The sequence below is a fragment of the Scardinius erythrophthalmus genome, assembly GCF_964197995.2.
Source record: "Scardinius erythrophthalmus genome assembly, chromosome: 5".
NCBI lineage: Eukaryota > Metazoa > Chordata > Actinopteri > Cypriniformes > Leuciscidae > Scardinius > Scardinius erythrophthalmus.
In genome coordinates, this window is record NC_138225.1 from 45,190,706 (window position 1) to 45,216,540 (window position 25,835).

Below are 25,835 nucleotides of genomic sequence, written 5' to 3' on the forward strand. Positions count from 1 at the left end.
CAAATATAAAGGAAGTTAAAAGGTCCTTATACTCCTGGGACAGACGTTCCACATGGGCTTTAGTCATTAGTGATATAATTTGTCCCCAAATGTAGATGCTTTTGATATAGCCAGATATTTTATGTAGCCTAACATTTAAATAGGCTAGTCTACATAGCCTACTTTTTTAAAAAAGAACCATTTCAGCAGATGGTGCATCAATCATTCTTAATCACTTCTGGAATATTTCATAAGAACTCCTATATTATTCATCTTTCAGCAAATCAAGTATCTTGGCAATAATAAAAGCAAATTTCGCAAAATATCTTCATGGAGATCGGAACATAACATAAGGGACCTATTTCATAACAAATCTATTTCCTCACAATTATAGACAACAATTGATATAGTTATTATTATTATTCATATATTCTGCGTCTCCTATGCCATTTTGACCCCAGTGGAGTTTTTTCTAATTCTAATACAATAGCCTTCACCTTACATTTCATTTAACAGCCTACAATAAAACTGAAAAGCAAGTTTTGTCTCAAAATATATTGGATGAATAAATATGCAACATTTAAAAAAATAAATAAAATGTAAATATTAACAGTTGTATGTATGCAACACTGGGGTGCGCGCATCTCGAGCTCGTGTGCTGTTTAGTGTACTGGGCTGGGCTCGTGCACAGGAATCAGTGAGAAACCCCGTAGCAGGAACTAGCTAAACAGCGTTTAGCATCCAAGATGGCGGGAGCAGACAGCGACGACTCTCTTTACCCTATTGCTGTGTTAATTGACGAATTAAGAAATGAAGATGTTCAGGTAAACAAAATACGTAGATTTAACGTTACACCAATTTCTACTTTTAGAAACACACTCGAACGCGTATGTGTGACTTGACACGAATAGCTAAGCAACCGGTAAGATGGCCTGTCCTAGTTTAACGTTAGCCTACTGGCTAGTAACAAGAAGATAATTCAGGAATTAAGACACTACAATATTATATATCAAATTGACTGACAGCTAAAGCCACCCGTATGTCATTTAACACAACCAAATGTATTATTTCATCTGTGTAAAATGACCCAGATTAGTTTGTAAATAAAGTGTGACGCAGAAAAGTTTGTGATTGCTAACACGGCTAACGTTAACTGTTCTGTGATTTACCTGTTATGTCATTGACTAGCTTAATAGAGAATCCCATCATTTTAGTACAAGACATTTTAAAGCACGGTAAAGGTATTAAAGAATACGCCTGACACGACTGTTGAATTGGTTGGCATTTGAATACATCCACAGTTTGTCATTGTCAAGAAACGATAATTCAGTAATTAAGACACTAACGTTAACGTTACATGATGACATATCAAACTTATTAGATAACGTGTTAGTATTAATTAAATGTGGAATATGTTAAAATACATTAAAGTACTGGTTTTCAGTTAAAGGGATAGTTCACTTTAAAATGAAAATTCTGTCATCATATACTCACCCTCATGTTGTTTTAATCCTTTATGAATTTCTTTCTTCTGCTGAACAGAAAGGAAGATATTCAGAAGAATGTCAGTAACCAGACAGTTTCTGGGTCCCATTGACTTCCATAGTAGGAAAAAATATTCTATGGAAGTCAATGGGACCCAGAAACTGTCTGGTTCCTGACATTCTTCTAAATATCTTCCTTTGTGTTCAGCATAAGAAAGAAACTCATACAGGTTTGAAACAACATGAGGGTGAGTATATGATGACAGAATTTTCCTTTTAAAGTGAACTATTCCTTTAACGTCACCAAAAGGTGAGCTCATTTCGTAGTATTATAAAGATACAGGACCAAAATCAAGCAAGGAATTAAAAAGTTTAGTGTTTTTGGTCTCAATGTCATTATTCCTTAGTCTGTCATCTATCAAGCCATCATTTTAGAGAAGCATAGACCAGTAGTTTGTTTGGTCCCTCAGCAGGTCAGCTGTTTCACCATCAAATATATTTAGACTATCTTCTTACAGGTTTCTTTCTTTTTTTTTTTTCACTTATAGTTACGATTGAACAGTATTAAGAAACTGTCCACCATCGCCTTAGCTTTGGGGGTCGAAAGGACACGCACTGAACTTCTACCTTTCCTCACAGGTAAGGTTTTTTGATGACTGCTGGTTTATTTCCTTGTCAAAAATTACTGTAACATTTTTATTTTAGGTGTTGTAAACTATTTCACTCATGAATGCTTCTTGTACATAACTTCCAATTTCTCATTTTATGATTGATCAGATACCATCTATGATGAGGATGAAGTTCTGCTTGCCCTTGCTGAACAACTGGGGAACTTCACTCTGCTGGTTGGAGGCCCTGAATATGTGCACTGTCTCCTTGTAAGCTTTATGATTTAGGAAATTGATTAGATAAAATAATTTAACTGTGACAAACTGAATTTAAATTTGTTTGCTTGTGACTTTTCTTACTTGCGTCTTGGGTTTTTTCAGCCCCCTTTGGAGAGTCTGGCTACAGTTGAAGAGACTGTGGTGCGAGACAAGGCAGTGGAGTCCCTGCGGAAGATCTCCCATGAGCACTCTCCAGTGGACCTGGAAGTGCACTTTGAGCCTCTGGTAAAGCGTTTGGCCAGTGGTGACTGGTTCACGTCACGTACCTCTGCCTGTGGTCTCTTCAGTGTCTGCTACCCACGAGTTTCCAGTACAGTCAAAGCTGAGATCCGCCAGTAAGTTCAACATATTTTACTGTAATCCTACTTTTTTTTTTTTTTTTCAGTTTGGAAACATTGATCTAGCTAATTCAGGATTGTTCACACAAAGAGCATCCTGAACAAAACTCAACAAAAAACAAACCATTTGACAATACAGTTTATATTTATGCCAGGTCAACACTGCATGATTTTCGGTCAGATTTTCACTTGCCAACTGTTTTGTGGAAATTGTAGACAATTGTTTGAAATCTGAGACGATTTAGTGTTTGTTTACGCGAGTGATAGTCACGTTGTGTGGGGGTTAGGGTTATCAAAGACGCAATCTGAGAGAAGCACTGGTTTGTCACAGACCTGCAACAGAACATCATCAAGCATGGCTTCTGCAAGCCACCATTCTCTCCTTCATATTCTTCTTTATTTCTTTTTCGCTGCAAATCAGTGCACCGATAACTTGCATCGCAAGCTTCTTCCGGGTGACCACTTTTAACAGCAATAAATCTAATCTCAAGCGGAATCTTACATTTTTTCCTGTATCACTTCTCACGTGTTTGGTTGTGAAATGATATCGGTGATTCTTCCTGTTGAAATGTGTAATGTGTGACCCCCCTGTGTGCACAAAAGCAACTAGATAGTCGTGTCATGTGAGAAGAACAGCAATTCAGAGACTTTGAAAATCGTGTAGTGTTACCGGCATTACGTTAAAAACACATTGGCCCTCATTTATCAATCTTGCGTAGAAACGGGCGTATATATTGGCGTAAGATTATGCTTACACTCTTTCATCGCCTGATTTATGAAGCTGTGCGTACCTTTGAAATTCTGGTGTACGCAATACCTGCCCTTGATAAATGCTGCGGCTGAAATCGATCGTCATTAGAATAACACGCCCCTATATATTCAAGTCTCCGCTTCCCCCACGCCCTCATTTTACGCCATGGACACACGGAAGACGGCAAAGAAGAGAAACTTCTTTGAGAAAGAGAAAGCGAAACCAGGGAAGTGGAAAGAAACAAAATTGATTTCTAGATTTTTATTATTAATGACGCTTATTGTTATTTAGAAGAAGAATGTAGTTATTATTATTATTATTATTATTATTTAAAATAAGAAGAATGGCATTTTTATTATTTTGTCAGTCTGAATTATTTTTTTGGTCATTGAAAGCCTTTCATTACTAAACCCAGTCCGTGCACACCTGCCGGGCCTAACCCTGGCCTAACCATCGTTTCAAAGAATAGTACAACGGCGAGCGCGTGGAGTATAAACGCCTCGTCCGTTTGGGGAGGTGCGCGCGCAGTCTGCGGAGACTCGCGCTGCGGAGCCAGGCGAAAGTAAACAAGGCTTGAAACGCCAGGTAAAGCGCACAGGCTCGCAACTGAAGGAATACATATGCCTACAATTCAAATGCTTTGGTAAAGTCACACAAATTAAACATTGAAGTCCATGTTGCACAAAAATAAACACTGAAGTTTATAATTACTATGTTGTAGTTTTTTTTACAGTGGGTCATAATATATTATATCTTTTAGTTTGTCAGTGCGTTTTGTGGTGTTAGGAATTGTTTTTCTGCGCATTCCCGCACTCAAAACGTGCGTACACCACCACCTGAGCTGGCGTAGGATTTGAGCGTGCCGTACGCCAACAATCATATTGATAAATCTCAAAGTCACCGTGGTTTTGGGTGTACGCCAGGTGTACGCTGGAAATTTGGTGTACGCACTTTTGATAAATGAGGGCCATTGTGATTTTTCCGTGCACACCATTTGTTTTACATCCATGTGCCTTTGTAACCTTTAATTTTTGCTGAATACATGTAGTTATTCTTATTACTTTTACGGTGAGAATCAACATAAATTACAAAAGGCAGTGCAAGAGATACTGCCGTTTAAATGTATTAAAGGGATAGTTCACCCAAAAATGAAAATTCTGTCAGTAATTACTCACCCTCATGTTGTTCCAACTCCGTAAGACCTTCGTTCATCTTCGGAACACAAATTAAGATATTTTTGATTAAATCTGAGTGCTGTCTCACTACTCTATAGGCTTCTAAGGGACTGAAACTGGCTGGCCCAGAAAAGTTATTAAAGAGATCGTCCAAGTGACTACAGTGGCTTAATCTTAAGTTTATCAAGCGACGAGAATACTTTTTGTGCGCTAAAACAAACAAAAATAACGACTTTATTCCACTTTTCATTTCCTTCTCTCTGGGCCTTGAGTCTTTTCGCGTAGTGTTTAAGCGTAGCGCGTCTGTGTTGCACGTCACCACGTATCACACACATGACCAGCGTCGGCCAATAGTGAGCCTATGTGGTGACGTGCAACACAGACGCGCTACGCTTAAACACTACGCGAAAAGACTCAAGGCCAGAGAGAAGGAAATGAAAAGTGGAATAAAGTCGTTATTTTTGTTTGTTTTAGCTCACAAAAAGTATTCTCGTCACTTGATAAACTTAAGATTGAGCCACTGTAGTCACTTAGACTATATTAACGATCTCTTTAATAACTTTTCTGGGCCAGCAAGTTTCAGTCCCTTAGAAGCCTATGGAGGAGTGAGACAGCGCTCAGATTTAATAAAAAATATCTTAATTTGTGTTCCGAAGATGAACGGAAGGACTTACGGAGTTGGAACAACATGAGGGTGAGTAATTACTGACAGAATTTTCATTTTTGGGTGAACTATCCCTTTAAGTTCTGTTTTTGCATTAGTGATCAGAAATTTGGGATGAAAATGTGCTTAATTGTCATGTAAATAATCTGACAATGAAAAATTAACCTAAAACAGGAATAATTTACTATAAAAAGAATCGTTTTTTTGATTGGATTAAAACATGAACCAGACTAGGTATGCACCGATCCGATATTCAGTATCAGTATAGGCTCCAATGCGGCAATTAACCAAATTGCAATTGCCCCACTAAATGATATTTTTCCACTAAATGTTAAGGGTTTATAAAATAAGTGTACCCAAGATTTTTCCTAGAATTTGGTGTTTAATTGTCCATTCACCAAGTTTAAAATGTTTTTTTTTTGTTATAGGTTATGATTATGTATTTTTATTCATTTGTTATAATGAAGTAGTGTGTATTTAGTGGACTGATCATCAAAAGTGATCATCAGTTCCACACACACTCAGAGGTAAAGATATTCCACAATGATCAAGAAAAAACAGCACTCGTATCGGCCAAAACTCAGAATTTGGGTATCGTAATTGGGTTAGTTATGAAAAATGTTATTGGTGCATCCCTAATCCAGGCATGTTTTTAATGGATTTCATGACATTCACCCCAGTATAAATGCAAGTTAAATGCATTCAGTCTTGTCACATCACTTCTTTCTCTTGCTTCTCTTGTATCGACAATATCAGCAGCTGTAAAACAGGGATCCAGAACCAATAGCATCTTTTTGATTGCTTTTTTTTACAGAACCTATAACGCATTTTGTCATCAGACAAATTTTTGTCCCTGGTCTGACTGGGTACAATTTATGGTTTATTGTGATGTTTATTCACTCTGGGAATGAATAGCCATTTACACTAAGTGTAATTATAGTTATAGTAGTGTTAATGTTAAAATAACCAAAGTGGAAAGGAAAATGACTACCTCATCGTCTTCATTTTCCATTTAATTGGACACATGTTACCACATGTACCGTCTCTCCTTAGGCACTTCCGCACCCTGTGTTCTGATGACACTCCCATGGTGCGCCGTGCAGCTGCCTCCAAGCTGGGTGAATTTGCCAAAGTGTTGGAGCTGGAGTATGTTAAGAGTGACATCATTTCCCTCTTCACTGCATTGGCATCTGATGAGCAGGTCTGGTTTCAGTAATTCTAACTAAAATATACACACACTAATTAAACCACATTAAACCACAGCTAAAACCACAAACCACAGCTAAAGGTTTTGAGCACACGTTGCATGACAAGACCAATACAGTCTTGAAAGGTTTTCATTGTGTTTATGTAACTCAGTGCTGCAGCAGAATAGTATGGTAAATATCAAAGTGTTTTAGTCTGACATCTGAATGCAAACATTTACATCACTGTAGGACTCTGTTCGTCTCCTGGCCGTGGAGGCTGGCGTCAGCATTGCCACTCTGTTGCCTCAAGAGGATCTGGAAGCTCTGGTGATGCCCACCCTGCGCCAGGCAGCAGAGGACAAGTCCTGGAGGGTTCGCTACATGGTTGCAGACAAATTCTCAGATGTAAGCATAATTATATGTGTTAATCGTGTAGTTAACTATGTGCAATTACATTTTATTGGAAAATCTAAGTGTTTACCGCAAAGTGCTGTTTGCACGCAGTGGGACAGCTCCCACCCCAAATGGTTCATAATTCTCCACATGATCATAACTACACTACCGTTCAAATGTTTGGGGTCAGTAAGATGTTTTTGAAAGAAGTTTCTTATGCTCGCCAAGGCTGCATATTATTGTGAAATATTATTGCAGTTTAATATAACTGTTTTCTATTTTAATATATTTTAATATGTAATTTATTCCTTTAATGGCATAGCTGTATTTTCAGCATCATGACTCTCGTCTTCAGTGTCACATGATCCTTCAGAAATCATTCTAATATGCTGATCTATAGGGGTGGGAATCATTTGGAATCTCACGATTCGATTCAAATAGATTTTTGGGGTCACGAATCTCGATTTTGAATCGAATTTCAATTCAATTAAATGGATAGATATAATAATTATTTTAGCTCAAATTAAAATTTAACTGGAAAAATAAAGGAAATGAAATGACACTTTAAACACTATACAATAAGGTTTCATTAGTTAACTACATTAGTTAACATGAACTAATGAACTGCACATCTACAGCATTTATTAATCTTTGTTAATGTTAATTTCAACATTTACTAATACATTAAAATCAAAAGTTAATAATCTCCATTAATAATCTGTTACACAGAACTTTATTATATTAAATATTAATAAAAAATGATTCACACCTTCACAAAATCCAAAAATTCAGTGTAAGAGTAAAAAATGACAACATTATTTATAGTAAGTTTATTTGATTCACAGCTTATTTAGAGTTTTGACCTCGACAACCCAACTGCATTTACCGCAAACAGTCTAAGCCAAAAGATTGTTTTGATTGAATCGGTTCAAAGGAGTCATTAGTTCGCGAATCGGACGTGTCATTAGCGGACTTGTACGCATTGTTTGATTATCCCGGCAGTTAGGACATCGCACAAGATTTGTCACCACAGAAAACATTTCATCATTGGAAAGGTTTTGTTTTGTTTATTGAAAGTGTTTTTCATGTCAGCTGAATGGACGGAACGCTTTTCAGAGAAGATAAGGCAATGTAATTTTTTTACCACCCAGCAGTAATTCAGGAAAAAAAATACCCGAATGCTTCATGTGAAACTTCGGTCTTCCGATCTTTTACCATCGTGTCAATTCTCAATTGATTTGGATTAATATGCGCGAGGGAGCGAGAGAGAGCAAGACAGTTTGAAGACGGTGAGGGTGCGCGCGCGCGACTGGGCCTCTCTCTCTGCTCATTCTTTTAGTAATATGCGCCCTATCTATCAAGCGCAGCAGTCATCTACATCACTCACCGATCAAATAAGGTCTTGGCGAGACAAAAAATCGCTTGTGAGAGAGAGACGCGTGAGTGACAGAGACGGAGGGAGAGCAGGGAAAGGAAATGCAGCTGAATGAATACGCTGCGTGTTTTAAATAGCGTATTTTTTGTTTTTTTTTTATAACGAAACGCAATATGTGGCGGCCTGTGTTGATTCTGTGGCGCACCGCCATGAATTAGTCTATGTGTGGGAAACACTGAACTGTTTTGCCATGTCTGCTTAGTATATTATATTTTTAGAGGGCTTGTTTTGCTTTTTTGTGTGATACCTGAATTAAAATGACATTGGTTTATGTGAGCGTCAAGTTGAGAAGTTGAGCGTCCTTTTTATCGACTCAAAGGAAGGGATTATCAGCTAGTTCCAATCAGTGGCTGATCGCTTGGAAAATATTATATTTATATATTATAAATTATATATTATTATAGAAATATAATACAAGCTGTTGTATTCTCAATATTTAGTGACTTAGGGTGTATTCACACCTGCCTTGTTTGGTTCGATTGAATCGAACTCTAGTTCGTTTCCCCCCTTGGTGCGGACCTTTTGGGCAGGTGTGAATACAGCAATCGAACTCGGGTGCGGACCAAACAATCGAACCGAGACCCAGCTGAAGAGGTGGTCTCGGTACGGTTCCAAACAAACTCTGGTACGGTTCGTTTACGGTGTGAACATGAACCGACCCAATTGCAGAAAACTGCGCCTTTTTATTTGACTGCTCTTACGAGGATATTTAACAAAACGGACATTTTGGCATAATGGTGTCTTATTGTTCGTTCAAGCGCGAAAGAGAGAGAATTCCAGCGCGCTGTCTGTGCACGCGAGACTGTTGCGCGTCTTTCTGCGCGTCGTGTGAGCATCAGGACATTCACAGACAGACCGTTCTCTTTTGTCTTATCGCGCTTAAATGGTTTAAAAGCATGTTCTCTCCGCCGGAACCGTCTTGCAGCACATCGTCGTCTTCTCAAAATCCTAATTACAACATCCTATAGATGACATTGTGTCATATGATGCTCAATAGTTTCTTCATATTGCGTTTGTAGAGAATAACACCAAATCAGTAAAAGAACAAATATTGCATTACGAAATATCTCCATGCTGAGAGCCTGTTTTTGCACTTCCTACTTTTCCCTGCTTGAGAATTCTTTCTTTCTTTATTTATTTAAAAGGGACAGCGCACATTAATCAACATGAGGACAAAGTCCAAAATGTAAATGTGCCAGATTTAGCCATACAGGCTAATTTTCATCTGCAGTCTCTAGGTTGATGGTTAAGAGAAAACAATAAATACACTACAACAATACAATAAATACATATCAATAAGAATAAGAAAGCCTTAGATATACATAAGTAAGAATAACACCACTCTTCCCGATCAGGACAACTGGCAGGTTGATGGAAAAACAAAAAACAAATCCTGTCCAATGAATGGACGACCTTAGCACACGTGTGGTTTTGTTTACAAATTTTGGTTCCCTTGCAAAAAGAGCAGTGTGAAAGCGAACCGTACCAAACAAAAAAAATCAACATTGTATTTGGTCTGGACCAAAGCAAGTGAACTATCGGACTTTCCTGGTGTGAATACACCCTTAGCCTCAGATACAGGATGTTCATTCGCTTTTACAAGCATGTATTGTTCATTACCACAAACGCCTGTGTAAAAAGTACCTGCACACAGAGGCGGCAAGATCACAAGAAAAGCTTGACGTCTGCCAGTAACGGTCAAGGCTATTTTCTATTTGTTAAGATATTGATATGTGGTGTTGTTGTCGAGTAAGCTTCATTCATATGCTTCCCTGTAAACTGTCTGGGTGCTGGACTGCTCTTGCGGTTGACTGCCGCTGCCTTTGTTCCGTCAACATCACGTTATTATTAGAATCTCAATTCATATGTGAATTGCCCCCCCCACCCCACCCCTACTGATTTGCCGCTCAGGAAACATTTATCATCACAGATGAAAATGGTTCTGCGGCTCAATAGTTTTGTGGAAACTGATCATTTTTCCAGTTCAAAAGAACTGCATTTATTTGAAATGGCAATCTTTTGTAACTGCCACGTGTGATACATTTAATGCATCCTTGATGAATAAAAGAAATCTTGCTGACCCCAAACTTTTGATTAGTATGCACTTTTAATTTGTCTGATGCTCTCTTACTCCATGGGAGCAGTTTCAAACAAATCTGCAATCTGTTGAAGCGACTGTGGCTAATTTGTGTGTGCCTTACAAGTGCAATGTGAACAAACTGCGATCAACAAATTTTTGATGCAGACTGATACATCAAAAGCGACAAGCTTCAATCTTTTATTGTGAGCTTAACTTAAGTGAGTCCGATATCAATGGAGTAACCACTTTTATCCAATAAAGGACTCATCAGACTGATTCAAAACATTAAATCTTGTGAGGTTCATAAAGTAACGTTGATTCAGCAGTGGCAGAGCTCTACCATTGAATAGTGATGTAGCAATCACTGTTATATGATCTGTATTTGTGCACCTTTTTTACTTTGTTTTATATTGCTAATGTTATATAAGCTTCCTGGAAACCTCTTCCCTAGTATGCATCAGTGCTAAGGTTCAACAGCTGGTTCCACTGTTTCAGGATGACACCTCATAACAGTTCACTGGTCTCTATAATCCTGCTCTGATACTTATTATTGTGTATTGTTGTGCAACTTGACCTAAATGCACTTCCATATTATTTTGTCATGTCATTGGATGATTTTGGATTATCCTGAGCCACTTGAAATGTCAGATTTTACTGGAAAAGAAATGTTGAATATAGTCATATAAATTCCTAGAAATAGCCTGGGTCTAAAAAGCAATGAACAGGGATTTTGACCTGCTTTAGAACTGAGTTATGTACCTCATCTCACACACAGTGCTAGAATAGACTTGATTGTATCCTAGCATGCCACGGAAGTGCCTTTGTCCTTCAGTCTGCAGGAAACGCTGAGGTGCTACAGAAAAATGGAAATATGAAATGACATTCTTGTCTCTGTGAATTTACAGTTGCAGAAAGCTGTGGGTCCAGAAATCACAAAGAATGACCTAGTGCCAGCCTTCCAGAACCTTCTGAAAGACTGTGAGGCTGAGGTTCGTGCTGCTGCTGCAAACAAAGTCAAAGGTGAGAGAGAAGGCATCAGAGCAGCCATGTAATGCGTGATCCTGAAGTTGAATACCTCTGCTATTAATTTGGTTGTAGATTTAAATGGAAAATAAGTTATAAGCATCTGTCTGTCGCTATACAAATAACCTTGGCCTCACGTACATCTCTCATTAGTCATGAATCCTAATGAGGTTAATTGCATTATATGAATCGCAGCAAATTTCTGATTTTTTAAAAACTTTTATTCCAGAATGTTTTTTTCTTCATTTGCTGAAATTACTACTCTATTTCTTTTAGCTGTAATGTTTAGTTCTTATAAAGAATACAATATTTATCAATTTTTGTAATATAATTAGCATTGTGTTATGAGTGTTTTGTTTGTAGCTGGTATTGTAGCAAACTGTGGTTCAAAGACTGCAGATGACTTAAAAGTCCCATCTAGTCTGCAGTTTGTTTGTAAATTTACTCTTAAGTGGGTCTTTCTCTGAAAATTGTAAAATTTTACTGGTATTGCCTACTGAAATTTGTTTATTGTGATGACCTTAATAGTTTATTTTTCTTATCCTTAGAATTCTGTGAAAATTTGCCAGAGGACAGCAGAGAGACTATCATCATGTCACACATTCTTCCCTGTGTTAAGGTAAAATGCTCAGTCAGCCAAGGCTTCAGTCGCCTTTGGCTAGAACATTTTTTATTTTATTCGCCAGACTTATTACATGGAATGCAAGAACAATGCAAAGTAAAAAAAAGTCTAGATAAATGTAAAATACAGACATCCCAACCTACAAAAGTTCATTTCAGGGAGGAAAAAAAAAAACACAGAGTTGTTGTCCCTAAAATATATAAAAGCATAATACATAATTTCTATAGGCTATAGGCCTATGCATTTTATGTTCATAATTTGTAGATTACTTTTACTATTTATAAGCTGCTTATACTATTCATGTAAACTGCTTTTATTTATATTCCATTGCAGCTTTAAACAGGTCTAAGGAATAATATGCACATGAATTAAATGAAACTTGTTGAACTCACCTCAACATGTCTTTTACAATCATTTAACCCGCCATGGGCAATGCTGAAGTCAATGTTACAAACTGTACAGCGTGCAAGACTCTCATTATGTTTTACTCTTATAAGACAGGGGTACACTTTCATGTAGTCTGCCGTAAAATGTATCTTATACTTTCGTTTTTTGCATGTTTTTTGTGGCACTCTCCCGTTGCCATGGCGCTCCTGTTTCTAGATACACTGAACTGATTAATGCGGTTCGGGAGAAGAGATAAAACCCGCCCACACTGACAATTGATTGGTTGATTTACCGAAACAGGCCAATCAGATGCTCTCTATCTTACGTGCGCACACACGCACACACGCAAGGTCTCTCGCTCTGTCTCCCTCTCTGCTGTGCACGCGCGCTCTGTCTCGCTCGCTCTAGATTCCGGGAGATTTTAACTCATTTGCGGGTATCAGGGAGCCGCTATCAATATGCGGGAGACTCCCGGAACTTCCGGGAGACTTGGGATGTCTGAAAATATCAATTTCATACAATATTAAATGCTAAAAGCAATAGCACAAATAAACAATAGAACACATATACAAGTGAAATACATAGTGCTTTTCAGGTTCTTTAGGTAGATCTAACACTAGTTATATACAGATTAGGTACAGAAATTAATCAAAACTTATCAAATGTAAAAAAAACACACTGCATGTCCTTCACTGTATAAATTAAATAAAGATGAATCCTTAAAGGCATAGTTACAAATGTAATTCAGTCAAGAGCAGTGATGCATTTTTTGCAGTGTGCCTTTAGTAGCTTGATTAACTTTAATAACACAGACTCTTTAAGACATAATGCACAGATCCAATATACTGAATCTGTACATGTTGTCTTTCTCAACTACGTTTACTAGGATACTCGCCAAGACGGGAATTTTTGCATCATTCTGTTTGAATTTGTCCGTTCCAGCGCAAGAAGACGTAAAAGAGACTTGGAAACGAAACACTGCTTTCTGGGTGTGCGCTTTGAATGTACCTATTACCGAATTGAGTTCTCCTTTGCGTCGTCTTGCGCTTTGTTTAAATTGGCAATGCTTAAGAACACGTGCAAATTATAATCTTCCATGACGAGGCAGCACTGGCCCAATCAGCGATGGTTCCGTCAACTCTTGGCCATCGGGGATTCGTTATTGTGGAGGCCTGCATTTAGATCTAGCGCGTCTATTCACTTTACGCAGTATGTGTAAGCCTCTCTGTTTCTCTCATGTTGCGTGTACATGTGTGAGAAAGCGACAGAGGGCGCTCTCAGCCAAGTGACGGTGTGTAAAGTTCAGAAGGCAATGAAATTATATCTGCACTAAATAATTTTTTGCCTCAAACTCAATCACAGGTGAGTGAAATTGTACGATTTAAGACCTAGCGGGAAATTGTCACATATGCTGGCCAGTACTTGTCAACAACATCTCTGCAATCTATCACTTTTCAGGCTGATCGCTTGTTCCTCGTTGTTCCAATGCTCATCAGATTTAATTGGTGTGTAGTTCCAATCCTGGATCAGTTACTGGCAGATAACTCTTGAGTCAGCATCTGTTCTTTAAGCGTCTAAGACTTAAACAAGATCAGATTAACAGTGTGTCAATGTCAAGATTCATGACAGCACAGCAGATTTTATTCCAAACCTTTAGTTTAGCTGAGGTACATGTTTGTAATTATTATGTGCAGTATTTATTTTTATAGTAAATATTTTTATATATTTTTTTATTGCATTGCATTAAACAAGATCTTCCATGTTTATTTAATACATTTTATTGAACCCATTTTGAATGTTATTGTGTGCATATATAGATAGATATAGGTATATAGATTATAGATGTGTAGTGTGTGTGTGTGTAATGTTATAGTTGTTTTTGCTTTAGTGATGTTACGCTTGATTTAAAGTGAGATTTCAGTTTATGTAGCCCTCAAGTATCACAAGTGATTGAGAGTTGTATCAAAACATTTTCATCAATTGATGGCATCAATTGATTGCATTGTGTTGTTGCACCTCTGTCAACAGGAACTTGTCTCAGACACTAATCAGCATGTGAAGTCTGCACTGGCGTCAGTCATTATGGGCCTCTCCACCATCTTAGGCAAAGACAACACCATTGAGCACCTGCTTCCCCTTTTCCTGGCCCAGCTCAAAGATGAGGTAAACCTGCTGTGTTTGTGTGTGTGTGTGTGTGTGAGAGAGAGAGCCAGCACAGGTCTGGCTTAGGTAATTTGCGTCATGTTCCAGTCACAGATGATACTTCTGTGCAACTGCTCACTTTGATCCTGTCGAGGTGAGGCATTGCTAATGCTAGCCTTTTAGTGGAAAGCAGAAAGCATTGAAGTGAGAGATGAATGGATGAGTGTGGCACACTATCTCACGTCTCGTCTCTTTATTTTACTGGGGCTTTTTGTTGCTTGCTGCTGTCTGTATTGCGATCGCTCTTCTTTAAGTTGCATGGGAGTAGTCTTTGAACATCTGTCAGTTACACAGACTGGATGAAATAAATAGAACAAAGCCACCTCCTGGACTGCAGCTTGCATTGATCCATGTTTTAAAACAGGAAACAGTTTCCTACTTGGTGTTAGTTCTTGCACTGTTGTTCAGGAGTAGTGTTGTGTAAAAAACAAACAAATCCTGTCACATAGTTGTCAACCTGTATGTTGTGATGAATTGATGCTTGTGACATGATACACTGACATTTCATGGTTAACATCCTTGCTGAGTGCATGCAGAGATTAACATATATTGCAACATCCTGTTGTATTTGCACAGCAAATTGCTTGATTCGAACAGTTTAACCTGTTAAGCTGCAACCCCACTTTTGAAAAATCCCCAGAAATGACATACCCAAACTGAAACAGATACAGTTCATGAACCCTTTGTACTAAAAGCACAAGTATGATCTCATTTGAAAGCTGACACCTGGCAGTTTATTGTAAATGTAGAATTAATTATTGTCATAATGAAAAATATTTATTTATTTATTTATTGTTATAAATAGCTTCAAAGTTTTGTAAAGTTATTAGAAATTTTTATGAAACATCCTCATGAAAATAAAATTGAAGTTGGCACTGTAGCAATCTAGAAATGCACTACAGCTAAAGCCACATGTCTAAACATTTTATGTTTAAAATCTGAAGATAATAAGTCCAAAACTCTGTATTTAGTTAAATGTTTTTCAAGACCATGTCAAATTACTTTATTTTGATTTGACTCTAAAATGCAACTGTTGTTTATTGTCATCTTCTAAGCATCTATCCAGTATATTGTCTCTATTGTTTTGTGGTGCAAACGATCCCCATTCAGTCTCAGTCTCCCCTGCACACATTCACACCTCTCCAGCCTGGTTATGGCTCTAAATATGCATTTATTTTGTCTGCATTATAGTTACTAACGACTGGCTATTCACAGGCTATTCATAGGGTTTCACTCCCTAATTTCTTTTCTCAAAGTTCACCTCACATTTTAAACTTTATCAAATACATTTCTTGAATAAGGAAACATTTCAGTAAGCATTCAAAAAATCATGAAAGTATAACTTCTAGGTGGCAGGTGCACCTAGGGCTAACTAGCATGTTAGCTTAGCACACCATCAATACACGACAATTTATGAGATTAAAACCATGTTTGTGCTCCAAACTTACTTTATAACGCAAGTCGAGGATTTTAAATAATCTTCTGTGATCTAATTTGGCTTCAGATAAAAAAATCAGACAGAAAATATACTATTGGTATAGTATTCTGCACAATGATAGTCTATATAGATTAGCATTACATTATAAATATAATCTATTATTATGGAAATACCTGGCATGGCTTGAAAAACAGCTAACTCAAATATCATTGCAAACATGTTTATTGTCTTCAAAACGTCTGTATCTGCATGTTACAGCGCGATCTCTTGTTAGCTTTGTGTGTATCAGTGACGTCCTGGAATGTCACATGATCATGGCTCTTCTTCATGTTCCATATATGGACTAATACTGTGCACAGGGCGGCGAGGGCGCCCTCAGGCTATTGGTATGAATTGAAAACACAGAGTATCCAAGTGCTCATAATGATTACATCGACGCATTTGGGTATAAATTCAATAAATATTATTCTTGTCTATAGAAATCTGATGTAAACCTATGAGAATATATCAATATTTCTCCAAATCTGCACATTTTTGAGCTAAAGCCCTGAGGGACGTTGTTTTGTGTATCGCTGTCATGACGACAGCACAGGAGTTTTTTTATGAATGAAAGCGGCTGACGCGCATAATTCATATCAAAGGTATCGACTCATTTTTTCATTTCATAACTCCTGACACAAATTTTGAAATAACTGTCGCTATAAGTTTCTCAGAATACAATAGTGGTCAAATACTGAAACTTGAGTCTTATATCTTTTTAATGATGTATAGTTTGTCAAGGTATAACATTAAATCTGATAGTAACTTTGAACTATATATATAAAAAAAAAAACGCTTCAGTGCGCCCGCGCACTGGCAACGGTTAACAGGTTAATGAATCAGACCAACCATTTAGTGAATCATTTTGAATTGATTACACACAAGTAAAACATAAAATCTGCACTTTCATGTGTGGTATTTAAAAAAAGCATATTTGGAAAATGGAATCAGTTAGGGCTGCACGATTAATCGAAATGAAACCGTACGCGGTTAAATGCTGCTACATCTGAAAGCCAGATGGCGCTCTCACGCAGATACGCCATATATAACTCACAGAAGTAGACAACATAAGTCATTCCAGGAAATCGCTGCAGCTGAATAAACAGAAGATTGAAACGTTGTCGATTTAAAAAGTTGTCTTTTGTTGGAGCAGAGGTTCATAAATGCTTCTCATGTTTGGAAAGATGTTTGGCCTGTGTTGCTTTTCAAATTCACATAAGTGACTCAAACTCACAGTGCTTTCAGATGGACCAGCATTTACTACTGATATCAGAGCCATCCGTCACTGACAAGCTGCGCATAATAAAATAATCGCAATAAACCAAATCGGTATAAACGCGATTTCATGTTAATTGCGATTAATCGTGCAGCCCTAGTATCAGTGTTTGTATCTTTAGTATTATTTATATACTATTATTAGGGCTGTGACGGTGGCAGTTTTTTATCACCGCGGTAGTAATGGACCCAAATACCGGCGGTGTTGCGGTGGTTGGGGGGGGGGGGGGGTGTTTTGAGAAAAAAAAAAAGAAACAACACTCTAAAGCCTGAAAAGCATTGAAATAAATATCAGTAAATACTGGTAACTTACATAATATAATAAAGTTGAATCTATTAAAAAAAAAAAAAACTTTCCACACAAAGGCGCGTGATAAAGCCTACCGCTCTGCGCTTTGAGAGGGATGTGGACACGAGCAGGAAAGAGACCATCGATCTCGTTTCTGATATCCACATGTTTTCTACTTGTAAAAGGTATGAAGAGCGAATTTTATCTTCCACAAGGGCAAGGCATTTAAGCTGTTTGCGCGCTGCCAGAGAAAGCAAAACTAAAATCACCCGCGCGTGTGAAACGCGCTTTACAAAATGAACTTGACGCGCCTTACCAATTATCATATGTCTAACAAGCACAAACTGTGTTAAAAATAATTTGACTTACAAGTAAAAATGTTGGCTATCTGTCCTACAGCGTTTTTCTACTTTAACACAGTAAAGAATACGAAAATAATCGACCTAAAAGCGAACAAAGGAAGAAACGTTTAACGCGTCTTTGGGTGAGACGCGAGTGAAGATATGGGAAAAGAAAAAAGAGATTCCATGCAGGGATGAGTCACGATTTTTGAATATTCGATTAGTTGATTTAATTATAGAATATCTAATGTTCTAATGTCTGTTGTGCGATCATTCTCTAAAATAAAATCTCCATGTTCTGGTGCTGATGCAGTGGTGACGCGTTCATGTAACCGGAGGGTGACGCAGTGCTGCAAATAACGCACATAACAGCTGTCACAAAGAACCGGCAAAAGTAATGATTATGAACGTGTCAAATATAGCAAGGAGACATTTGAATTGTTTATTAATAAAGTGTTTTGTGTGCGTGTGTGTGTGTCAGTGTCGAGCTGCAAAGATGAAGTTGACGATGAGAAATGCACACTTCATACGGAAAACATAATGCTAGTCGGTTTATTTTCGTTTTGAATTGTTTTGTTTAAAAGTAGATAATTCAAGCTTTCTATAAGGAATAACTAATGGAATATTTTTAAATTCGCTAATAATCGGGTGACCAGATCGCAAACCAGAATTCAAAGCCGACAAAGCTTAAGTTTATGGGCTCACGTAGGCTACAACTCTCTCATTCGTCATGAATTCAAACTTTTCCATGGCTGCGATATAACATTTAATTGCTAAACCTATTATTTCTTTTGTAAACAAAGCTTTGTGTGTCATAATATTAATGTAAAACAGCATTCATATACAAACATTTTTTTTAGACAAAACACCGCCGGTACTACTTAGCCACCGCGGTGGCGCTTTACAACCGCGGTGGTGCGGTTGTCAAGTTTACCGGCACAGCCCTAACTATTATCAGGGACTATTATTGCAATTCTGGATCCAAAATACGTCCAAGCCTACGTGCTCGAATTGTTTGTGAGTACCTTTCAATTTTTCACATTTTTGGAGCCATGGTGTGCCGACTTTTTTTCCTTTTTCCATCGGAGAGAAGAGAAAGCAAGAACGAGAAGCTGGTAACGGTGTGACAAAACTGCAGAAAAGGAGTATTGGAACAGTTTCAGATATTCTAGTATCGATACATATCGAATTATCTGTATTTTTGACAACACTTCTGCGCAGATTTAGCACACAAAACTCATGAGTCAATATGAATATTAAATATATCCAAGTTGCGCAGCACCTGTGCATTTCTAGCTTACTTCAACACAACCGCCACTAAGCAGTGAATAAAGGTGCGCTGCTTTGTTTGCTTTGAAGGGAATCGTGCAGACCCTGAAGAGTTTGCACCCCTTGTTTTATAGTATTTACTCTTTTTGAATTAGCTTATATTTAAATATATATTTTCAGTTTTCATTTTAAGTCATTTTATGTGCTTTTATCTTTTTGAAATATTTCTGTTTAGCCTTAACGTATTTTGTATTTTAGTTTTGGTAATTAACACAAATGTATTGGTTATTTTTTTAGCATGTTTTCTGGAATGTTACAAATTTTGTCATGTCCTTTCTGTAGTGTCCAGAGGTTCGCCTCAACATCATCTCCAACTTGGACTGTGTGAACGAGGTGATTGGAATCCGTCAACTCTCTCAGTCTCTGCTTCCGGCTATTGTTGAGCTGGCTGAAGATGCCAAATGGCGAGTGCGGCTGGCAATTATTGAATACATGCCCCTTCTGGCTGGACAGTTGGTGAGTCCTGACCGTCAATGTCCGTGAATACTTTATCCTGAAATTGAAATCAGACTGGCCCGTTGGTCAGTTCTTATTTTTCAGTCTCTCTTAAAGCATTTTAACAAATCATCCTATTAACTTATTGACGGAAAGTCGCTTTGGGTCCTGTAAGCTGATCTAACTGATGAGGCATCTTTTTTTTTTTCTTCTTCTTCTTTCTCATGGTTCCAGGGTGTAGAGTTCTTCGATGAGAAACTCAATTCTCTGTGCATGGCTTGGCTTGTCGATCATGGTAGGTTACCTTTTTTTTTTTTTTTTTTTTTTCATAATTTCCTTTTCATTTAAAGTGTTAAAATGTGTTCAACTCTGGCACAAATGTCCCACACAATGTTAAATGTGAGACTTCGAAAATCAAGCTATTTTTGCAATTCCGTTTGCTTGTAATAGAAAAATTTAAACTGTAGTTATAATCTGTTGGAGTCTGTCAGTAGACTAACGCTTTAGTCTCTGTAATCTTCAGTGTATGCCATCAGAGAGGCAGCCACCTGTAACCTGATGAAGTTGGTAGAGAAGTTTGGAGCCGAGTGGGCACAGAACACCATCGTGCCCAAAGTGCTGGGAATGGCTAATGACCCCAACTACCTGCACAGGATGACTACCCTCTTCTGCATTAATGTGAGTCAGACCTGATCTTTAACAAACAGCTGCTAAGTCACAGGAATGTATGGGGTTGGTGCTGATGTACTAGCTGGAAAAGCGCAGTTTGCCGTATGTTTTGACATTGAAATATATTACAATCTGTCTTAGTTTAATTATTCTCTTTTAGGGCTGTGTATTGGCAAGAATCTGGCGATACGATACGTATCACGATACATGGGTCACGATTCAATATATTGCAATATATTTCGATACTGTGCATAAGGCGACATATTGGGATTTTTTTTAAAGTAAAATATATTAAAAATATAAAAAAAAAAAGACATGATGTGCATAAAAGTCAAAGAAGTTTACTTAGGTAAACAATTCAGTACACAGAAAATCAAACTGCCAGTTTGGGCTTGTGGTTTACAGGTTCTTAGTGAGCAAATGTTTATATGCTCAAGTAGGCCATAATAAAAGAAAATAGGTACATAGCCCGTCACAATACAAAACAACAACGTAAACTGGACGAAAATGAATGAAAGTGGATGAAAGTGAACAAAATAAATGTGTCATATTGAAATCAAGTTTTATGTGATAAAAGATTTTAAAAGAACTGGACGCGCGAATGAGGTGAACCGCGCCGCACTAAACGCCTCATGCCGCAGGACCTCCAGACGCGCGTAAACGCGTCTTTGCATTGACTTAACATTGCAATCACTCGCGCCAGATGCTCTCTTCGCGTTTGATGTGAACGATGCACGCGATTACATTTAGAAATAGACAAGCTTTGTTTCCAAATGCACCAAGCAAAGATATCCTTTCAGTTGTATAAACTTTTATAAAACCAGCCAATATAATCACAATAAACACATCCAAAATGAAATATTTAACATATAGGCTATATAACAACTGCACAACGTCTAATTTGTAAACAAAATGATTTCCGCACTAAATCCAGCATAAACTCCGGCACAATTTGCATATGTTTAAACTCTCAAGGTAGACATCACATCCCGAACCTCACAGCAATTGGCTGCCGACTACGTTTTTCGCTTGATATTTGTATAAAGGAACTGCCCAACTTTTTGACGCTCTCGGTCGCGCTCAACGCTTTCTCCGGTCCGCTGTCAATCCTAAAATGTCCAGTGGCATAGCTATCTAGTGGTAGGGATTTAAACAACATAAACGTGAACCTCTGTCTTACGGTCTTAACATGAATATTTTTGGACTAAAAAAAAAAAAAAAAATCGATATTGCGTTTTTGAAAATCGATACAGTATTGCAAAATAAAATATCGCGATACTCAAGTGTATCGATTTTTTCTTACACCCCTATTCTCTTTGTAGAATGGTGCTACATCCATGAAATGTTTGTCTGTTATCTAAACTTTTCTTTGGTATCAGTCAGGGTTGTTGCACTCAGATTTTAAATAGACTATTATTGTGAACAAAATAATTTACAGTAACAATATTATTGTGTAATCTGTAGTTTTGAAAAAAACAAAAGGCCATCGGTCAAATTAATCTTTAAAGGCGAACTATGCAGTTTTTTTTTTAGCTTAATTTACCTTAACTGAACAGCTTCGGAGTCATTGGAATGGTTATATGACTTTTTTCAGGTTGAGTGGTGGCCGTCTCGCTTCCCTCTAGCGCCTGTGAGCGGAAAAACCACCCTTGCAACTTTGGGCCAGCGGGCACTGCACACATACGCCGCTGAACACATACATTTATATGCTAGCCTTCTGTGTATCATACATACCTCAGTGGACATGGCTCTGTGCGTTCGCCGGCTTCTTAGAAAACAAATGCACATGACCAGAGGTAGAAGATGGGAGGGGAGAGAGTCGCCAACGAGTTTTGACGACGGTGTTGTCAAATATCTATTCCGAAGCTGTAGGCGGAGCTCCATAGAGAATCCGGCAAGCAAAAAGCGAGAAAACAGTGAAGAAATTGCCAAAACTGCATAGTGTCGCTTTAACTGTTATTTTTCTCCTTTTTTGGCCATTGAATCAAACTCAACATACAAGTGTAGGACGGTGTAGAGGGAGTTTTGAATCCCCAAAAGTACACACTGCATTGTCTTTTTTTTTGTTTTACTTTTTTTACTTCTTATGATGTGCAATACTGCCACCTATTAGACGATTCGTTACTCGCACTGATTTAGTTACAATATTAACTAAAACATAGAATCCATCTTATCTACATAGGCAGCAGCCTTCAAAGGCAGCATACTAGCTGAATTTAAACCTTGTTTCTCAAATGGTGATCTTCAAACAACGCATGGGAAACTTGACCTGTTTGTGTAGAGTTTGATGATAGCATGTTGCTAAACTAATTGTGTGATTCTGTAAGCATAAAACAGATATGGGGGCACAGATATAAGTTGTTAATTAGTTTTTTTTTGGAAATTGACTAAAATACATCTATAATGGATCTTTTGGATCAAGCCTTCATTTCAGGAGTTTGGGAACAGAGCTCATGATCCCTGATGTGTGAAACTGTCTGTTTTAGGCTCTGTCTGAGGTGTGTGGACAGGACATTACCACCAAACACATGCTCCCTGTAGTTTTAAAGATGTCAAACGACCAGGTAGCCAATGTTCGCTTCAATGTGGCCAAGTCACTTCAGAAGATTGGACCTGTGTTGGACAGCAGGTATGTGATCATCCACATTTGGCCAGAAAAAATGTTTCTCTTCACATTCTATTCTCTTCACATTTCTCTTAATGTGACTGACTCACTTTAGCATCATGTTCCCCTGATCTTTTGATTACAGCTGTCTGCAGACTGATGTGAAACCGGTGCTGGAGAAACTGGCATCAGATCAAGATATGGATGTCAAATATTTCGCTCAAGAGGCCATCAGTGGTGAGTTCCACAACTGCTGCTCTTGAGTGTTGTGCAATCAAAAATGCAAACCTAAAAGCTACTATCATTCTTAAATTCAACCTGAGTCAGTGCAAAATGACATTATATAACACTTGAGTTAAAATCAAAATATCAAAGCTGTTTAAAGCTACACTGTGTAATATTTTAAGTTGATTTTTAGCAAAAATACTTTGTTCTTTCAAAATTATACGTTCTCATTAATGTGTAATCACTTCAACCAACTAATTAAGTATTCTCGTAAGTGTATAATCTGCCATTTAGAATACATACAAACGAGTCGCTCGAATGGCGGCAGCCATGTTGCACATCCATCTTGAAAATACATTAGCCAAAGAGGGACATACCTGGAAATTCAAGCTTCGCCTTTAGCGTTTTGACACTCAGTGGCGCCGTGACGAATGCGAGGGGGAGCTTACTCGAGACTGCCGGCAGATTTGAAATAATACGGCCACCGTAGGAGTTAAAAAGCCCTCGGAATGGGAGGGGCTGGAAAGTAATATTCAGTTGGTAGTCAAATACAATTTCACCGCTAGATGAGAGTAAATCCTACACAGTGTAGCTTTAATTTAATAGTAAGATTATAAAATGGGTAGTTCTAAAGCTGCCGATATAATGATGGCGAAGTTCTTTGCTTGGGAGTAAAAAGAAGTTCAGAATACCTGAGCAGCTGTATACTGTTAGCGAACATCCCGATGCTGCTGGGAGTGACGTTTAGATAAATATGCTAATGTGCAGCACGCTTTCCTCTCAATAACTAAATAAACACACAGCAAAAATGTCAGCAGTGAGAAAACAGTAATTAAGAAAGCACCAGATTATAGTAATGTGTTTTCACAAGCTTTGCAATTCGGCACTCCAGTCAAATCATGTTTATGTATGTAGCACTTCATACAATAGATTGCTTTAAAGCAAGCAGCTTTACGGTATTAAACATAAAAGAACAGTGTCGCTTTTAATTAGAATTATATAAAGCAGCCCTCCAGTGTATCTGAAAGCGTTTGGACACGCAAACCATGACGTCATGACTTAAGCAAACTTTTCTGGAAATTGAGCTTTGGTCTGGCTGTTTTAAACTCCAAACAAACTTTCTTTTGACCTTGTTTTGTTTAAAATGACATCAAACCAGTTTGCTCTTCGATTTATATCAGATCCTTGATTTTTCTTTTTATTCTCTTCCTACAGTTCTTTCTCTGGCCTAAAGTACCTTCTTGCTGAACGTAAGACCCATCTCAAGCTGACCTCCATTGTATTTATTGACATCCAAGACCATCCACTGGACTGTTTATGGAGAAACAATGTGTTCTGTTCCCTATCAGTGAGAAGTGTTTTAGAGAAACTTGGCTTCTCTAAGTGTTTATTTTTTTTCTCCAGCTATTCACCACATAGTACCATCTTGCTCTTCGTTCCTACCCTGCAATAGGCCCGGTGAGCCCCTCTTGCTAACCCTTCACTTGCTAACCCTCAGCCTGGGGTCACACACTTAGATGGCGTTTTACTATTCACCTAACAATCTTATGAAGCATCATAGGTTAAGAGAAAAAAATAGATGTATTGATGCATCAGTTGTCTATATTTAATTTGCGTCATCTGTTCTGATGGGCTGAACCATGTTTGCTCTTAGTGCTGATTTTAAGCTCGAGTTGACCTGCGCATGCGCACAGCATGACAAAGGGCCGAATCACTACTGCAACTTTCAACTATCATTTGAATACTGTGTTCCTGTGCCCCGTCGTACACAGATTGTTGTTAAACCAAGACCCCATAAAGCACTAGCCGATGTCTATTCTTTCAGTGGCGTGCTCTCGTACTGCTCTCAAAGTGCTTATCGTCTTAAAGGGACCACAACAAATTTCCATCAACTGTTTTAAAAGAGAATGGGCATTCCTAAACGGCCCTTTTTATCTTCAGAAGGCAAGCTTCTCCATTCTGTGCCATTGACCATATTGCACATTTTCTTTTTTTGTTTAGTTTTTAAAAAGATGTTTAACTTTTGTCCTTTATATGAATGCATCTGCATGCCTCTTGCACACAGGTTCCGTAGGCCGTCTGTATATTAAGAAGCTCATTAATCACAGGGCATCTTAAACTCTCTCCCTCAACGCAATGCTTTTTGCCTGTGATGTTGACTGTCCGATTCTTCAGCTTCAGAGTGCAGTCAGTATAGTAGCATATTCTATGTAATGAGTGTCTTTAGAATGTGCTTCGGGTTTTATATGAATATGGTCTCATTGCCCTCGATGGAAGGGAACTCAATAAAGAACGTTATATAACCCCATTTCACTGCGTGTGGACCTTCTGTTATCTGTCAAGCCATATACAGTAAAATGCAATATAGCGTGAGGATGCCTAAACTGGGAGTGGATTGCAGCAGAGCTGTTTATTGAAGGAGGCATATCATGAGAAATCAAATTTTCCTTTATCTAGTTTCTGTACTAGGTTTTCATAGTACACTGAACTTTCAGAACTCGACTTCTGTCCAAAAAAAACAAAAAACAAAACAAAACAGAGAATGTAAAAAAGTTTATGAATTTTATTCCATAAATATAAATA

General features: G+C 37.9%; 1 protein-coding gene across 1 annotated transcript; it reads left to right on the forward strand.

Annotated features, from left to right (window-relative positions):
- The first annotated feature begins 605 nt into the window (after nt 1-605).
- Nucleotides 606-25,560, forward strand: ppp2r1ba (protein phosphatase 2, regulatory subunit A, beta a). The gene is made up of 15 exons (XM_081365873.1): nt 606-803; nt 2,012-2,102; nt 2,241-2,341; nt 2,453-2,685; nt 6,332-6,479; nt 6,715-6,870; nt 11,279-11,393; nt 11,945-12,015; nt 14,434-14,568; nt 19,601-19,774; nt 19,988-20,048; nt 20,277-20,431; nt 22,909-23,051; nt 23,173-23,264; nt 24,468-25,560. Exons 1-15 carry the CDS (start codon nt 726-728, stop codon nt 24,482-24,484), a joined length of 1,770 nt encoding a protein of 589 aa, XP_081221999.1. The 5' UTR covers nt 606-725; the 3' UTR covers nt 24,485-25,560.
- Nucleotides 25,561-25,835: the final 275 nt, after the last annotated feature.

What these genes read in the sequence shown, in the direction of transcription:
- ppp2r1ba (XM_081365873.1), top strand. Translation starts at nt 726, where the DNA reads ATGGCGGGAGCAGACAGCGACGACTCTCTTTACCCTATTGCTGTGTTA. An exon ending in TGGCCCAGCTCAAAGATGAG is followed by an intron (nt 14,569 to 19,600) that starts GTAAACCTGCTG and finishes TCCTTTCTGTAG; the next exon opens with TGTCCAGAGGTTCGCCTCAA. An exon ending in CTACCCTCTTCTGCATTAAT is followed by an intron (nt 20,432 to 22,908) that starts GTGAGTCAGACC and finishes TGTCTGTTTTAG; the next exon opens with GCTCTGTCTGAGGTGTGTGG.